Source organism: Alexandromys fortis, unplaced genomic scaffold, assembly GCF_014885135.2.
Source record: "Alexandromys fortis isolate MF-2015 unplaced genomic scaffold, M_Fortis_MF-2015_v1.1 scaffold_136, whole genome shotgun sequence".
In the NCBI taxonomy this organism is placed as follows: domain Eukaryota; kingdom Metazoa; phylum Chordata; class Mammalia; order Rodentia; family Cricetidae; genus Alexandromys; species Alexandromys fortis.
In genome coordinates this window covers 2,807,737-2,823,899 of record NW_026068024.1, presented here as the reverse complement: position 1 = coordinate 2,823,899, position 16,163 = coordinate 2,807,737, and the positions used below count along the sequence as shown (strand labels likewise).

The 16,163-nt window shown below is 45.0% G+C and overlaps 1 protein-coding gene across 2 annotated transcripts in view; it reads left to right on the top strand.

Annotated features, from left to right (window-relative positions):
- Window positions 1–16,163, top strand: part of Crim1 (cysteine rich transmembrane BMP regulator 1) — a 175,701-nt gene that overhangs the window by 72,578 nt on the left and 86,960 nt on the right. Inside the window, exons 3-4 of one of the 2 annotated variants that reach the window (XM_050163473.1) lie at window positions 9,063–9,305; window positions 10,334–10,454. In XM_050163473.1, coding sequence (XP_050019430.1) covers window positions 9,063–9,305; window positions 10,334–10,454 — 364 coding nt within the window. The remainder of the gene's footprint in view (window positions 1–9,062; window positions 9,306–10,333; window positions 10,455–16,163) is intronic. The other variant, XM_050163474.1, reaches the window with a different exon arrangement.

Below are 16,163 nucleotides of genomic sequence, written 5' to 3'. Positions count from 1 at the left end.
TTGCTATGAATTCACAGATGACACAATAAAATTTCTCTGGGCTGGGAATTCTGCTGTCACATGCAAACTGTGTCTAAAGTTAAGAAGAATGCACACGCTCCACACTCAGGGTCTGCCTCGTGCCTGTTCTTCCCCAAGCCTTCTGCCCGTGATCAAAAGGCGATGTTGGGTTTTGCCTCCTCTCGGGTAACTCTGATCCCTTCAAAGAAAAGTCCAGAGAAGGCTGGTTAGGTCATATTTTCTAAGAACTAAGACAGCTTTGAATTTCCTGAGATCATGGAACAAGGGCCGGCACAGGTGTGCTGACCACATCCACGACCACACATATCCGTTGCCTTGGGAGTCTTTGGAAAACTTTGCATTGCTGGAGTAGCACACTTCCACCACCCCCCCGCCCCGAGCTTTCGGGTTCTGTTTCCCAGGCAATTCTGACAGGAGGCAAGGAGTGAGTGAACCCTTGTAGAGTTTTTAGACTCAGATTCCTTGGCCTCGTTCCCAGAGTTTCTGATTCTTTACACTAGATGAGGACCTTAGGATTTTCATTTCTGGCAAATGCCTAGGAGATGCTGATGGCCTCGGCCCTGAGCGTCACTGGAAAGCAGCGCCCTGGCTCAGCCCATCTCAAACTTTACAGTGTCCTGCTGCTGAAGCACAGCCGCTCCACCTCCTAGCCGTGCTGCTGCCTACTGCTGACTGGGGGCCGCACTTGGAGTAGCCAGTCTGTAAGTCTAGGTCAGCAGTACCCTGGGCTAGGAAAGCAGTGTGGTCCAGGGGTCCCTAAACATGTCTTGAAGTGTAATATGCAGACTGGAGCTCTGAGCTGGCCAGACTAGAAGAGTCAGTTGGCCCTTTAGTACCCATGGTTTGCCTTGAGTGTGTGAAGCCACCCTGGCAAACGCTGTATCCATAGCGAGTATCCTTGGAAAGGTTTTCAGTTTGCCGAAGGACTCAGGGCTGTTTCTTCACCTGAAGAACACAATGGGATCGCCTGGGAGCTGCTGAAATAAATACACAGGACCCCCCCCCCACACACACACACACACCTCTCTTTCCAAGCAATCAGATCTAATCAGTGAGGTGTTATCCAGACAGTGGTGTTTTTAAAAGCGTTGTGAGTGATTTTAACGCGCACACACAGCCAGAGTGTAGAAGACTGAATTAAAATATTACATCCAGTAGTTGTGTAGATCCTTTACTGTTTTCTTCTTCGTCTTCAGGCTGAGTTATGTTGTGCTGTGTTGCCGGGGGACTTTATTAGGCAATTGAAAACACTTTAACTTGGCATCTTTCATAAACCATGCAGGGAAGGCCCTATGCAGGGTCTCCTGCTCTTAAAACCCAACTTCAGGGGAAAAGAAAGAACTGGGAAAGTAGTGTGGGTGTTTCTGAAGGAGCTGAAATATGAAGTATTCCTGGTTCTGTGTCAACAAAAGCCTAATTTTCCCCCCTTGGGGTTATGATCGTGTGGAGCAAGTCTTCACAGCAAAGCCTGCCAAAAAAGGTTATGATAAAATCATGGAATGTGAATGAGAAGAATGCGCCAGTGTAGCTTTTAAAGGAGTCGGCCTCGAAACTTGAAAGCAGGGGGATGACATATGTACTGCATTTGCTATAGAAGTTTCCAGACCAGAGTAACACTGCATGCAGGCAAGAATTGGGCCCGGTGCTGCCGCTGTGGCTGAGAACAATCGAAACAGGGCAGCAGGCAGTGCGCTGATGAGCACTCAGCAAAGACCGTGCCTTCCTTGCCATTGCACAGCCATGTAGAACTGAGTATTTGAGCAGAGTCATGGCCACGGACTAGACATACAAGGCCTAGACGAGCCAAACACAGAACTTCTGCTTTGGGCTTTATGGACTGCAGAGAGAATTGTGGACTTGGGCAGCTCAGCCACTCATCATGTGTCCTCAGCCAGGTGTCTTAGCTTCCTGGGATCTGTCTTGTCATCTGTTGGGTACAGATGAAAATGTAGTCTCCTTTTCACTGAAGAGCACAAGGCGGCGTGGTGGTTGGGAGGTCCTCAATTTGGAGAGGTTTTTTTTTTTTTTCCATTTCAATCCTTAATAAGAAATAATTCTACATCAAAATGTTTGCCTTGTGGCTTTTTTTTGTGTGTGTGTATGAGTTTTAATTGGTATTCTCTGCATGTTAATTATACTTCAGTTAAGATTTCTTCTTCTTAATTCTGAATGTCTATTCCTACTTAGAGTCAGCTCTGTCTTGCCTTCAAGGTGTTTTCCTCGCTGTTCCTTGGTGCTGGAGTATTCTTGTCTACTACTTGCATTCCTATGGCCCTCTCTGTTATCACTATGTATTCCCTAGCAGCTGGCTTAGAACTCACTGTGTAGTCCAGGCTGACCTGGAACTTGCCATGCTGACCGTGTATGTCTCCTGAAGGCTGGGATTGCAGGCATGTGCCACCAGGCCCTGCTTTCTCTTTCTTTGCTGCACTGAGAAACTCTGCTGGCTGATGCAGTGCCTTGGTATCATTGATTGTACTTCAAAGCCTTTATCGCCACCCAGCACTATGCTGAGAAGCCCTTTGTTTGAATGCCTCTCTCTGGAGCCATAAATCCAAGAAAGGAGGACTTTGCTCCTTCCCTGCTCAAGTCATTCAGTTAATGTTTGTCAACTGAGTGAGTGAAAGACAGATACCAGGACTTCATAGACTAGGCTGCTATCACAGCATTTATCCCCAGATTCTATCAAGTGGCCGAGGGCCCCTGTGACACCCAAGGTCAATGTCACAGCTGTTCCCACCAGCGGAAGGGACACCACAATGAGATCTGGAGCAAACAAGCATAGTAAGCCCTTCACCTCTTGACTTCATACTCTGTGTCCTTATTGAAGTCTGTGGATCAAAACTCATCCTAATCTGGGGTTTTTGAGTTATCCTAGGAGTTACTGGAATTCCCAGAGATGTCTCAGAATGGCGTATTAGGAGTTTAATATCAACAGGCAGAAGGAATCAGGGTTGGTGCTGAGGGAGGACCCAACAACTCAACTATGTGGTTGAGTCTTCAAGAATCAGATTTAAATTTCACTGCTATTTTTCAAGTTTTCCAGCAGCCAGTGTGCAGCATTCTGCTGCTACCTGGAGTGACCATGCCAAGGGATTTAGAAGTCAAAGGAAGGCTTTGGTCTCAGATGTTTCGTGGAGCTCAACAAAATACACAGGGTTCGCAAGAGTCTGGCTGCATGACTTTACCCCTCTCTCTTAAAAACTCATTTTCCCTCTTTCCATCTAATAGCTGTCCATTTGTCTTTTAATTAAAACCTAGGTTTAAGCAGAAAACTCTGAAATGCATTTGCTGCCTTCTGAGTTGTGGTTTTACTTTCTCTGTTGGTATATGGTTCTGGAAAAGGCCTAGAAATAACCACTGTCTAGTCTAGTCGTGGAGGGTCAAGTGACTAGGTTTGATTGATACTTTGCATAATTACTATGACATCATTTTATACTAGGTAACCATACCAGTCCTCAAAGGAAGATTACTAGTATGGTAAAACTAACTTGTTTTTCCTTAATTACTTCAGTTGTGAGTCATATTGTCTTTCTATATCTGGGGCAATTTTTACTTTTATAAGATGCCAGTTGCAAAGTTACCAGGGCAACCAGACATAAAAGCTTGCTAATTAGCTTAAGTATTATATATAGATTTGTTAGATGCCATTGGGAAAGAGTTTAAAAGGACTTCTTTTCAAATAGATAAAATTCTCAACTTCAAAGGTAACGCCTTTCTCATTCATGGGAAATTTATGATGTGGCAATAGTTTCCTTATTTATCTTCCGTGTGGAAAAACGAGCAAGAGAGATGTAGAAGAATAAATAAAAATTTCCAAGAGAACTTATGTGTTTGAAACAGGCTGAGAAGGAAGGAGGCAGAACAACAGTTGCTGGTGCCATGGTAACACATCGAGTTAAGTGTGTACAAGATGCTGAGTGCACACAAGTACTAGGTGATCCAGTGCAAGATGGGAAATAAAGCAGATATTAACAGTTATTAAACAAGAAAATGTCTAGAGGTTTTACAAATTTCAGTTCTTTGAAAGCGTGATTTCACAGTTGACCAGCTCAGTGTAAAACCTGAAACGAATGCCTGCTGTCGTCATACTTACAGCCCAGGTTTGAAGAGTGACGGCGAAGTGTGGCGAGCGAGACGTTGCCACTCCCAGGAGACCTGAAGTTTCAGAATTAAGAAGGCTGATTTCAAAGATGGGCATTTGTGTTCAGTAGATAGAGAGTGTATGTTACTTTTAAATCCTCATGTTTTAAAAACTGCCCATAACACTATATATGTTCACACATATGTGCAGAGCCATAAAATCTCAAAGAATTAACAAAAACAAAAAATTAGACAGCACGCATGAACTAGTAACAAATCGTTAAAGAAAAACAAAAGGAAAACTCCCTCCCCCCCCCAACTTAGCTCTACAGACATTTTCTAGCAAAATAAAATGTTCCGAAAAACGTCAAAAGAAGAAATCAGTGTTGAGTTACAGATTATTTCAAAACAGATCACATTGAGAGGAACACATACGAAACTTAAAACATGACTGAAGAAGTATTTGGCTAAAATGTTAAAGTCACATTTTTATGTGTTTATAAGTAAGCAAGAGAGAAACACAAGTGAATTAGTCTTTATGTTAAGACTCTTCAGGAACACTAGCAAGAATCTGAAAGACTAAAACATCCCAAAATGTAGAGGAACTGACAGGTACACAAAGCAGGGACAGTGAAGCCTTGTCAGTGAAGTTTCCTGGGAATTTGGGGTTTAATGCAGCTTAGGAAAGATGAGTCTAAAAGAGCTAGGATAATAATATAATATTGAATAATTGCTAAGGCACCTGCCTGCCCCCTTTCCCTTTAAGGTAGTTTTATGAGAAAGTTATATGTAAACATCAAAAATAGTTAACTTTGTGCTTACAGAAATAGTTTTGCAATAGTTGGGCATGTTGGCACACACCTTTAATCCCAGGATTTGAAAGGTAAAAGGCAGGCAGATCTCTTGAGTTGGAGGCCATTCTGGTCTATATAATGAGTGCCAGGCCACCCAGGGCTACCCAGAGAAACCCTGTCTCAGAACAAAAACAAAACATCTTTTGCAGTAATGGAAGAGATAGAATACAAAAGTCCTCGTTGAAAGAGTCTACGTAACTATATCTAAGACTGAATAGGCCAGCATTTGGAAAAGAAAGGGGGAAAGGGGGGGGTGAGAGAGTAGGCGTGAGTATTGGGGGGTATGAACTCTAGTAACTACTATACTCTTTTTTTTTTTTTTTTGGTCTTTCGAGACAGGGTTTTTCTGTGTAAGTCTTGACTGTCCTGTAACTTTTACTCTGTAGACCAGGCTGGCCTTAAACTCACAGAGATCTGTTTGCCTCTACCTTCCGAGTGCTTGGATTAAAAGCATGTGCCACCACCATCCAACCTACACTCAAATTTTTACGCTTAAAGATCTTAAGTTATTAGGAAGTCACAGTCAACAGAACCGTTTAAGATGGGGTGTTTTCTAAGAACCCAAAGGGTGCTTTACCATCTGCTAATTGACTGTATCAGTTAAGGGAAAGCTAGTATAATTGTCTCGAGAAGAGTTGAAATAGTGTTTGGTAAGATTAAACCTTAATTTCGACATTCTTGGAAACTTTCACGTTTAAAGTCCTGATTCATGTATGTTTACTGACAGTTAGCACTGCCTAGATCGCCTGCCTTGGCCCCCGTGTGCTGCAGAAGCTCACGCGGCTCTCATGCCGTACATGCTTTAAGAAGTGTAGCGAACAATGAGGACTACTGAGACCTCAAGAACAATGGCAATGGGTTTTTGATCCTACTTCACTTATTGGTTTTGTGGGAGCCTAGGCAGTTTGGATGCTCACCTTACTAGACCTGGATGGAGGTGGGTGGTCCTTGGACTTCCCACAGGGCAGGGAACCCTGATTGCTTTTTGGGCTGACGAGGGAGGGGGACTTGATTGGGGGAGGGGGAGGGAAAGGGGAGGCGGTGGTGGGGAAGAGACCGAAATCTTTAATAAATAAATAAATAAAAAAGTGACATTCTTAAAGAGTGTCGAGTCGAGTAACTAGCAAACGCTAATATGTTGGATTTGTATGCAAAACATGGAAGAATATGTTTGAAAAACCTTAAGTATATATGTCAACTCCTCAGAGAATATGAATATAATAGAATGTGTAGGGCTGGGACTCAGAGAGTACTTATGTACAGGATGTCCTAGGTTGGATCCTCAGAATTCCATAAAACCAAGCCTGGCAGTCCATACCACAGTCCCAGCGCTTGGGAGGAAGAAACATGAAGGTCAGAAGTTCAAGGTGATCCTGAGCTACATAGCTGGTTTGAGGCAACCTGACCTACACCAGACCCTGTCTCAAACAAATAAATCAATTATAATAAATAAGCAAATGTAATAATTCAGTGCTCTTATAGGTAGAATTGGGGCTTTTCTTTATTATAAATCAGTATCAGCATCTGCCAGATAAGCAGTCCTCTTGGATGGACTTTACAAAGACCAAGCCGAGCCCCCTCGCCAAGATTAACCTTCTATTTCTCAGCTCTTTGAGGATCCCCATGCTGATGCAGTGGGGGGAGATTCTCAATGTAGACTCGTCATTCACGTACCTTCTCTTTGCAAGGTAGTTCCTAGGGATTTTGGTATGAAAGTAAATGGCTAGGTGTTTTGAGAGTGGAGCTAAGACCTCTGCGGCCCACACATGTGATTGTAGGCTCTGTGGCTCTGAGGAGAGGAGAAAGTTCAGCTGTGAGGGCTTATCAGAAACCATATTTCCAGTCAGAAAAGAAGTTAGCCCAGATAAATCAACTCAGGAGGGAAGAAGGTCAAGGCCAAAGCTGAACACCTTCAACAGCAGGCAATCCTAGGACAGGAGTCATATCATACCAGAGTTCATGGACCAGACGGACCAGGGTCAGCTCACCCCAGCCCATTCACCAGCCGTATGGACTTGGGCAATTGGCTTAACCTGCCTGAACCTTCATTTCATTACCTGCAAAATACTAGCTCAGGGAATTCCCAGGATGTCAGAAGTTGTGTGTGTGTGTTTGTGTGTGTGTGTGTGTGTGTTTGTGTGAGTGTTTCACTATTGAAGTTTACCCGTAGGCCAGAAGCTGTTTTCACTTTCCACTCTGCTTTGAGCGTATTGGCTGTTGGTTTGATGGCAGCAACTGGTCGCAAGGGCAGGGCTTGCACTTGACTATTGACCCTGACTGAGGCAGAGGTGTGGTGCAGTTGCTTTCTGTCCAACAGGAAAAGTAGGGCGCAGCTATAAGTTTTGTGACAGAAAGCACGTCGCATGACCTTTAACGACAAAGTCATCTCCGGGTCCAACACGTTGTTAACTGTAGAAAACGGTGCATGGATTTGGCTCTCTTTCCTCTCTCCAGATCCTTCTCTGCCTCTTACTCCCCGCTCCCCCGTGTCTTCTGTTACTCACAATCCCAAAGCCTTACGGTTGCAAGAGGGGACCTCTTGCACAGTGAAGATTCCGTCCCGTTTCTTGGGAGGCCCCTCTGGGTATCTCTGCAGCGCTCATCTCATTCCACGCTTGCTCTGCACCTCGTAGCTGCCCCTCCTCCTCAGCAGCCTTAGCTCCCCTTACTCTGTCTCCCAGAGCGTTTAACACTCTCTGTTGCTGTTTATAATATCGATTGCTTTTCTGTCACCCTTTACCGCCTCATAGACCAGATGAGAGCAAGAATCAATCTTAATCTTTCTCTCTTCCTCTCCCCCTTCTCTCTCTCCTGGTTATCCCAAACGGCTAAATCAACTGGCATTCAGTAAATAGTTCTGGATGCATTTTCTGGGACTCTAAGCGTGGGAGATCTCCTCGCACGTGTTTTAGCTAGACGCGTAGTTCAGGAAGGCGACCAGGAAAGTGAAAGGGAAGGCAGCCAGGTTGGAAAGTGAGCAGAGGAAGAGCCAGGTATCATCCCATCGCTTGGCAAGAGGAGGCAGAAGGATGAGGACTTCCAGGTTCACCTCTGCTGCATGAGGCTTTTGGGGGAGAGAAGTCGGAAAGAAGCAGGTTTGGCTTGAGAATGACAGTTACGTCTGTGCTATCCAGAGCTGAGTGAAACGTAAGCGGTGCCTTGGCTCTTGCTTTTTCACTGATTAGGCAGGTTCCTTGCGTTTTTCTGCCTTAGGTTGGTTGGTTTGTTTTGGTATACAGGCACAGACACAAATAAGGAAACTCTTGACTTCAATCCTGTTCTGCGGTGCCATCTCTGGGTTTTAGTTTAGTAAAGTCGGTTAAAGGTTGCGGAAGTGGTCACTACAGCACAGTGTGGCTTTGTTTCACTAACATCTTCCCAACACCCAGACCCTCTTCAAAGGTCACCGTCTTTAGTAGTTAGAGATTGTCGCAGTCTTTTCCTCCAGGCCGTGGTTTAAAAGCGTAAACCAAGAACATAGCCTGAGGACTGCAGTTTGATGAGCTCGGACTCTGCTGCTTAGTCTGACACTTGGTGGGTGAAGCCCACTGTTACTTTCCCCATCTCTGAGACCGAGCTGTCTCCATGGCTGGCATTGCATGGACAGGTGCATCCCGTGGGCCAGACCTGCCGTGTAGGAGAATGACGGGGGAAGGTGTCTTGTTCAGCTACCACGTCATAAAATTGCATATCTTAATCAGCTGCTTTCATCGAAGCCCATTTGGAGGTCAAGTTCTTCATGTCTGGTATCGTTCATATTGTCTTCAGTCCCTGGAGCAGCCAGGGCTTGTTTCTGTCACTGTTTGGATTTTTAACCTATATCACTATCAAGAAAGAAACCTCACGACCCTTGGGTTCACAGTTAGTCTAGACCTGAGTCTGAGCCACGTGAGGCCTTCCCTTTGCATCCCCTTGAGCTTTGTAGTAGGTGTTGGCTGTACAGCATGAGCAAGGGATGGCCTGTATTTTGGTGTCACGGGCGGCTCTTGGTAGAGATTTCCCGTGGCTGAGATTTTCACCAGACTTCTTTTGTTCCCCTGTTCTTCCCACAAAAGTGCCCCACACTGCTCTGGGCATGAGCTAAATTCTTTCTCTCCCATTTAGAAGAGAAGCCAGATTGCTCCAAGGCCCGCTGTGAAGTCCAGTTCTCTCCACGTTGCCCTGAAGATTCCGTTCTGATCGAGGGCTATGCTCCTCCTGGGGAGTGTTGTCCCTTACCCAGCCGCTGCGTGTGTGACCCTGCGGGCTGTCTGCGCAAAGTCTGCCAGCCGGGATACCTGAACATTCTAGTGTCCAAAGCCTCAGGGAAGCCGGGAGAGTGCTGTGACCTCTCTGAGTGCAAACCAGGTATGCGCAAGCTGGCTGGGCAGCATCGCCCCTTTGCATCAGAGGGCAACAGGTCCCTCCTCCAGGGCTTCTCCACTCCCACCAAGATGAGCATTCTTACTTGTGCTCGGATGGCTTGCTGCTTGGGGCTAGTGTCTCACTTTGCTAGTGTCTCACTTCAGGACTCTAATCAAAGAGCCAGAGGGATAATCTCCCGGCGCATGAGCGCCGTCATGGAGTAAGCCAGCCCTTTTTTCTTCCATCTGTATTTTCTTCATGTATGTTTGAGGAAGCTGTTGGGGAAGACTGTGGTGCTACAGCTTGCAGATGCGTGTGTCACGTGGAAGTTGTACATTTAGAAGCACACATATATAAAACAGAATTACATTTGGATAAATACACACATCCGAATGGCAGATGTTTTATAAGGAAACAGCCCCAGTTTTCTTCCTTGGCAGCCCCTCCCGTCCGCCTTGGCTTCGAAGCATGCCCTCCGTCACTTGACTGTTTACTCACCTTCTTTGCCAGTATTGGAATTCTTGTCATGTCGCAGCTGTTTCTCGCTTTATAGTGTATCTAACAGCCTTACCCTAGTGCCAGCATTTCTAATGTAGTCTGTGACTAGATCTAGGTTGTAGTGGTGTCTTCTTCTCAAGTTTCTAATGACTGATCAGTTTTTAAAATTTTTTTCCTTTCATTTTTCTTTCTTAATTTTAGTTTTCCTGTTAGGTAAACGCTTCACGCCAAGCGATCCCTTGTCCATCTCTTGAACTGCTCTGTCAGAAACTCTTCTCGCTGTCCATCACCGTCACCATCCGTATAACTCCATGGTCTCACTCCGTTCTCATCCTGACTCTTGTCCCCTGTTTGAGATGAACCACAGTTGCGCTTCCGTTTCATTGGCGGACAGGAAAACACTAGAAGGGCCCTCTGGGTTTCAGGGAAGCAAGGAGTCTTTGGACATTTGTCGACAGTCGTTATTTCATTTGGGGATTCAAAATGCAAGTAGATGTCGCAATAAACAGTGCTTCTCTGTTTGCCCCTTTCAGTTTTCAGCGTGGACTGCAGCACCGTGGAGTGCCCCCCTGTCCAGCAGGCCGTGTGCCCCCTGGACAGCTACGAAACTCAAGTGCGGCTCACAGCGGATGGCTGCTGTACCCTGCCGGCAAGGTTGGTTTGTCACCGGTTCAAGTTTCCTTTCTGACTTATATGCTAGCACCATCCCCTGGACAGTTTTTCTAGCCCGCAGCTTGCTTTCCCTTGGGAAACCCAATCCTTGCCTGTTTCTCTGGAGAAACCACTGGACTGTTACTATTACTTGCTATTTACATATGTCTCTCCTCACATCAAAGCCAGGTGTCATCAGGTTAAGCCATTAATCTTAAGGATTAAGACTCTTCCTGAAAGCACTTGGAGGACTAGGAAGTAAGTAGGCATGCTTTCCCCTCCGTGCACAGATTAGGAGGCAGAACGAGGCCTCTGATAGTGAGACACGCCATTTGATCCTTTGCAGCAGCTCTTGTGAGTGTGTAAGCCAAGTGCCCAGTGTTATGAAACACTGACTGCTTCAAAGAGCTCATCAGAAGGGGCCTGGATATGTGGAGCCATGCATCTCCCAGGGCCCATTTCATACTGAGGCAAAAAGGTGTCTGAATTCTTGACAGTAATTTTGAGTATCAGACACATTTCCCTTTAGCTGGGCAAGATAAGCCACCATCATTTTAATGTCAGTAACAGGGCATCCATTGAACGTTATTGAATGAGGTCTCTAGACCCCGAGAGCCCTCGGGTCTGTTGTTGCTCTACAGAGCATCACAGTGATGCTAGCCAACAGTATGTTGCTTTCAGGGAACCTGGGTCTGCAATCTGCTTCCCCTTACCCATGATACCTGTCCCTCTTCTCTGTCATCACTACCTCCTCCGTCTTTTCTAGCCCTTTATGTCGTCTTTGTAATAAAGACATTTCCTTTCTTACCACTTCTGTTCTGCATATAATACCAAAAGCTGAAACCCTTCCCTATTTAGTTCCATCTGTAACCTCTGCTCCAGTCCCGTCCTAGTACCAGGCATTTGGCATTTAGCGTTTAGACTTACTGCATGAGTAGTTTTGGTAATAGGAATGACTTTATGAATTAGGAATATGTAAGTATAGGTAGCCCATAGTTAAAATAACCATGTGTTAGTTGGGGTTCTATGCTTTGACCAAATCTTTGAGATTTGGCTCATGATCTCAGAGGTTTCGTTCTGTCGTAGGAGGAGGATATTTCAGGGCAGTTCGCCAAATGGCATCCAGGGAGTAGAGAAGAGAGATTTTTGATTAGGGAACCCCATACTCTTCTCCCATCTGTTCCATTGGACTCTAGCCTATGTGATAGTATTATCCATATTCAAGGCAAGGCTCCCCCACTTAGTCCTCTCTGGCAGTGACATCCCTCTCAGACCCACTCAGACCTAGACCAGCGGTTCTCAATCTGTTGGTCACAACCCACTTGGAAGGTCACATATCAGCTATCCTGCATGTCAGGTATTGACATTACGATTCGTAACAGCAGCAAAATTGCAGCTATGAAGTAGCAATGAAATAATTTTGTGTTTGGAGGTGACCACGACATGAGGACCTGTATTAAAGGGTCAGAGCATTAAGAAGATAGAGAACACTGATCTAGATCCTTCTCAATCCCATCAGGTTGATTAGATGAACCACTACAATAAGTTTCCTTTTTCAGTAATCAGAGAAGATACTTAGAGTTTGTTTTCATAATTGCTTTTTTTTCTTCTTTCAGTTAACGAAATGTATTAGGTCTCTAGTGTTCTGGCCTTTTTCTTATCCGAAACCTAGGATTCTTTCAGACATGTCCTCTGTGCTGTGTCATGAAGTGGAAAACCAAGATTTCTGTGAAAGTGGTGTGTTAAAGAGGTACAGCCACCTCCCTGTGACATTAGGATGTTGTATCTATGTGATGTTGTGTGCAAAGGGTGAACACCCATGCACACACAGGTACAGCCAATCACCAGCAAAAACAGTGGAGCAATACTAGTAGTCACAAATGTTCTTTCAAGGTCTTCATAAAAAGGGAGATGGTTCATTGTATCAGAGAACCTAATTAGTCAAAGCCAGGCAGGCCTGTCGTTGAGTGAAGGAAGGGAACAACTTTGAACTCAGTTTTACAGCTCTAATTAGCACCTTTTGTATGTTGGAGGTACAGGGGACTTTTTCTCCCAGTCACTCTTGTTGGGGAAAATGTATAGGATCTGTAGGAAAACACTAAATCTCAGCTTAAGGAGGAAACCTCACAACTAATAACACTCAGCAGTGAGTCACGCTGCTTTCTGCGGCCGACTCCAGTTCCTGGCGCTGGGTAGGATGTCTTCCCATCTGGATGGCTGCCTGCCAGCCGTGCTTAGAAGAAATGTTACATTGGGACAGAGGTTGCACCAGATGCTTTCTGTTGCGACTCTAGTAAACAGAAACCTGAGGGTGGGTATTATGGTATTAATGCAGTTGTGACTTGGGCACTCTGCTGAGGAATGGTCCACGGTAAATGGTGCAACCGCAGAAGCAGGGAGAAGGAAGTCATCAAAGTCCCGCTGTCAATTATTTGCAGGGAGGACTACGTTCTCACAGCCCTTACCTTCCTGTGTGTTAGATAGCCAGTGACCCATGCTTGTCCCCTTCCCTGCTACACACTCACCCTTTGTTCCTGCCCAATCAGTGCTCTCCCCGACTCGCCTCATGCTCAGGACCTCTGCATCTCCAGCCGCCTCTCTCCACGTAGTGTTTCTCTTCTTTGACCTGGACAGCATCTGCTGTCTTTTGAGGATTCCGTTTTCCTCTCTTTAAGGTGTTTTCGATCTTCGATGTCTCTGGTGTGCCCTTCTGCTCCCTTGTAACTCCTCATTCATCTGTTTACATAACACATTTATAATACATTGAAATCATTCAGATGTTTCTTTTTTATTTTGTGATTCTCAAAGAAAAGTGGGTATTTGTGATCTCTAGTACAAAGGAATAATATGGCCAGAGTATATTATGAATGAATGAATGAATGAATGAATGAACGAACAAGCCCATGCTTAGCCAAGGTAATGCATATGTTAAGGAAGAGTGGAAAGAACACTTGTAGCTTCTTTATCCCCTTTCCATTGCTCATAATACAACTATTATGCATCATCTCACTTTAAAAGCCTTGACTTGCTCCCGGACCCTTTCCTTAAGCTCTCCTACCCCCCAGGACTACAGAACAGAACGATGGCTCCCTCCTAGCACTGCCCTCCCCTAACACAGCGTGAGTCAACCTTTATCTCTCCATCTTTTCTGATACCACTCATCCTGCAGGATTCCAATTAAATTCCACTTTATCCACAAGGTCTTCATCTTTCACGTCATACCTGTCCTGCCCCCTGGGAACTCCAAGAATATCCTTTTCCTTGCTGTGAGTTAATCACACATTTCCTTGCACCTTTATTTAATTGCTGCATACATAAAGTCTTATCTCACTAGCTGAAGAATGTTTCTAGAGGTCAGCAATTATGACATATTTCCTCTGTGTGTGCATTAATATTAGTAAATGTAGAATATATGTGCTCGATCTGTTGCTTAAGTCTGTTCAGGATAGCTTCGCATATGAACCAGGGTCTCTCTTATTAAAGTTTATAGGTTATACTGTGATCAAAGAATGAAAACCCAAGCAAACATATAAAAATAGAAATAAAAAGAAAATTGCCTAATTTATAGTAATAGCATTTTAAGAGAAACCTTTGTTCTCATGAGAGAAACATGTTTCCTGCGCAACACAAACTAGGATGGAATATATAAAATATTATCATGATTGTTTGACTTTCTCACCTGCTTGTAAAGACCTTGGCTAAGAACTTAGAGCAAAGCCAGTTGTTAGAGAATTCAGGCAGGAGAGTCTTTTAGGGCAGAGAAGGGTAAAACAGCTGAAAGTCCAGCAGTAAAAATTTACTTTTCACTGAGAGTAACCACTTCTCTTACGGCTTTGCTCTCTTTCATAAAGACCTTCCAGCTCTTCCTAGCAAGGCTGTTTGACTCAGTCAGGCCCCCAGCCGCCCATTTCTGTGTGAGCTCCTGCTCAGCTTGTGAGTCTCCTCCTGAGTGGCATGTTTTTATTCCACTGATTCATCAAACTCGAGTGAGTCTTACGAGGGAAGGACTCCGCTCTCTGAGTGTCCTTGCCACACCTGGATAACACTTTTGCCACTGACACGCACTTCTTTCCCAGCCTGCCCCTGGCCTCTTGCAGCATCCTGGCTGTCTCTTTAGGACCCAAAGAATTCAGTTTCTGCTCTCTAAACGTGGATCCTGAAGGCGATAGATGTCTATCATGCGCACGTGGGAAAGAATTAACCATTGACCGGGCATCAGTACTCTGCAACCTGGTGCAGAGTTGCAGGCACACTGAATCCTTTTAGCCCTTTTCTGTTGTTTCCACTCCGTGATTTCAGCAGCTAACTTATCACACTTTCTAAGAGAAGACAGAAAAAGATAAGAATTCACATCTGGGGCCTTACTCGGGGTCTGAACACCACCGCACAGGAACAGAAGGAGAAACAGAATGTCCTATAGGGCTGTGACCCTTTGTGCACATAGTGTCCGTGAGTGTGTGCATGGTGTGTGCCTGTACAGATGCTGCCATGCACAGGGGATTTGCAACAAAACAACCAATGTGTTGTGTGCATCGATGCAAATGCTGTCTTTGTAGAGCTGGGAAAGCTGTCCTTACACAGTGTGGGGCCAGCAATAACAGACATAGCTTAACTGTGTCACGTACCTTGATCATTACCAACCCTTTGCTCATTTTATCATCTCTATCACCATATGGAATTTACAGTCTAGAAAATGGAAGTCTAAAGAATGACTGACTTCTGTAAAACCGCAGCTGCTCCTTGGTATGAGGGGCAGGACCAGTCTGTCTTTGAATCAGGATCTTCGAAATCCCTGTGCTCCTTCTTCCGTAGTGTTTGTGATGTTTTCTTGTTGTTGTTAAAACAGAATGATAAGTCAGCGATGTGAGCTTATGTCTGTATCAGCAAAGTGCAAATTAGCGACAAATATGTATTTCAGTTTTTCATTGCCATCCCCATGATCAGTACAGAAAGCAAAAGACCTTCTGTGTTTCTCCATTCTTGGTGCTGGCTAGGCAGTTCTCGGCATATAGGTCTGGGTGCCGGTTATGTTTCGGGAACCCAGCTGGCATGACTTAAAGGACAACTTGTGTCTGATCTTCCGTCCTGAACTGCTTCACGTGTGCCAGAAAGAGGAGGTGTCACAGCAAGCATCTCTAGAGACCCAGATGTGGACATCCCTGCTCCTGTCACTTTGTTTGTGGAAGCAGGTCACAAAATAAGCCCTTATCCAAAGAGTAGCAGAGTACAGTCTTCCTTTTGATGGAAGAAGCATCAAAGAATGTGTGGCCATTTTTAATCCACCACAGTATGCATTTCACAAAAATAGGTGACCTTTAGACCTGACTTTCTGGTTGAAGAAAGTTGCTGAAATCCTGCAGGTGAATGACCCTGTTCTAAAAACTAGTGTGCTTTTGGCTCTGGGCATCTGGGTCTTCTGAAATTCAGGCAGCTTTATAGTTAAACTCGCTACGTCCTGAGCACTTTGCCCCTCCCTCTTGACAGTTCGTCTCAGCGCAGACATGTGTTCAAGGCCTCTAAGTACGACCTCAGCTGTAAACCTCATATTTGGTTACTGTAACTCAGATTGTCTCTCCTTAAGAAGTACTGGGTTTTTCTTTCTCAGACAGCAGAAAATGTCATTGAGGTGTTCGGGGAGGGGACGCCAAAACAACTATTTTCCAAAACTAGGACCATGCTTAAAACAAAAAGCAGTCTTTAAAGGATGTGACA